Source organism: Myotis davidii, unplaced genomic scaffold (genome assembly GCF_000327345.1).
Source record: "Myotis davidii unplaced genomic scaffold, ASM32734v1 scaffold478, whole genome shotgun sequence".
Taxonomy (NCBI): domain Eukaryota; kingdom Metazoa; phylum Chordata; class Mammalia; order Chiroptera; family Vespertilionidae; genus Myotis; species Myotis davidii.
This window is the reverse complement of record NW_006289570.1, coordinates 4633676-4633964: the sequence shown is the minus strand read 5'-3', so window position 1 is coordinate 4633964 and position 289 is coordinate 4633676. Positions and strand designations below refer to the sequence as shown.

Here is a 289-nt window from a genome sequence, read left to right as displayed (position 1 = left end):
TAAAAAAAAAAAAAAGGAAAGAACAAAGGGGGGTGGGAGGGCCGTAAGTACTACATGGAGTGCGTTCACTACAGGTGGGTCCGGCCGGGCGGAGCCTGGTGGGCAGGAGGCGGCGTTCAGAAGATGTTGGGGCACATGTGCCAGTCCTGCTTCTCCTTGGCCTCCCAGTAGCCGCCCTTGTACATGCAGGCCGTCTCCCCGGTCAGCGGGTCCAGCCTCCTCTCGAACCAGAGCGGCGTGTGCACCTCGGTCTCCTTCTCTGCGGGGCGGGCACAGCGGGTGGTGGGCA

The 289-nt window shown here is 62.3% G+C and overlaps 1 protein-coding gene across 1 annotated transcript in view; it reads right to left on the bottom strand.

Moving 5' to 3' along the window:
- Window positions 1-289, bottom strand: part of OSBP2 (oxysterol binding protein 2) — a gene marked incomplete at its 5' end in the record, with an annotated part of 53495 nt that continues 53206 nt past the window's right edge. The window contains one exon of the mRNA XM_015562836.1: window positions 1-287. Coding sequence (XP_015418322.1) covers window positions 117-287 — 171 coding nt within the window. The remainder of the gene's footprint in view (window positions 288-289) is intronic.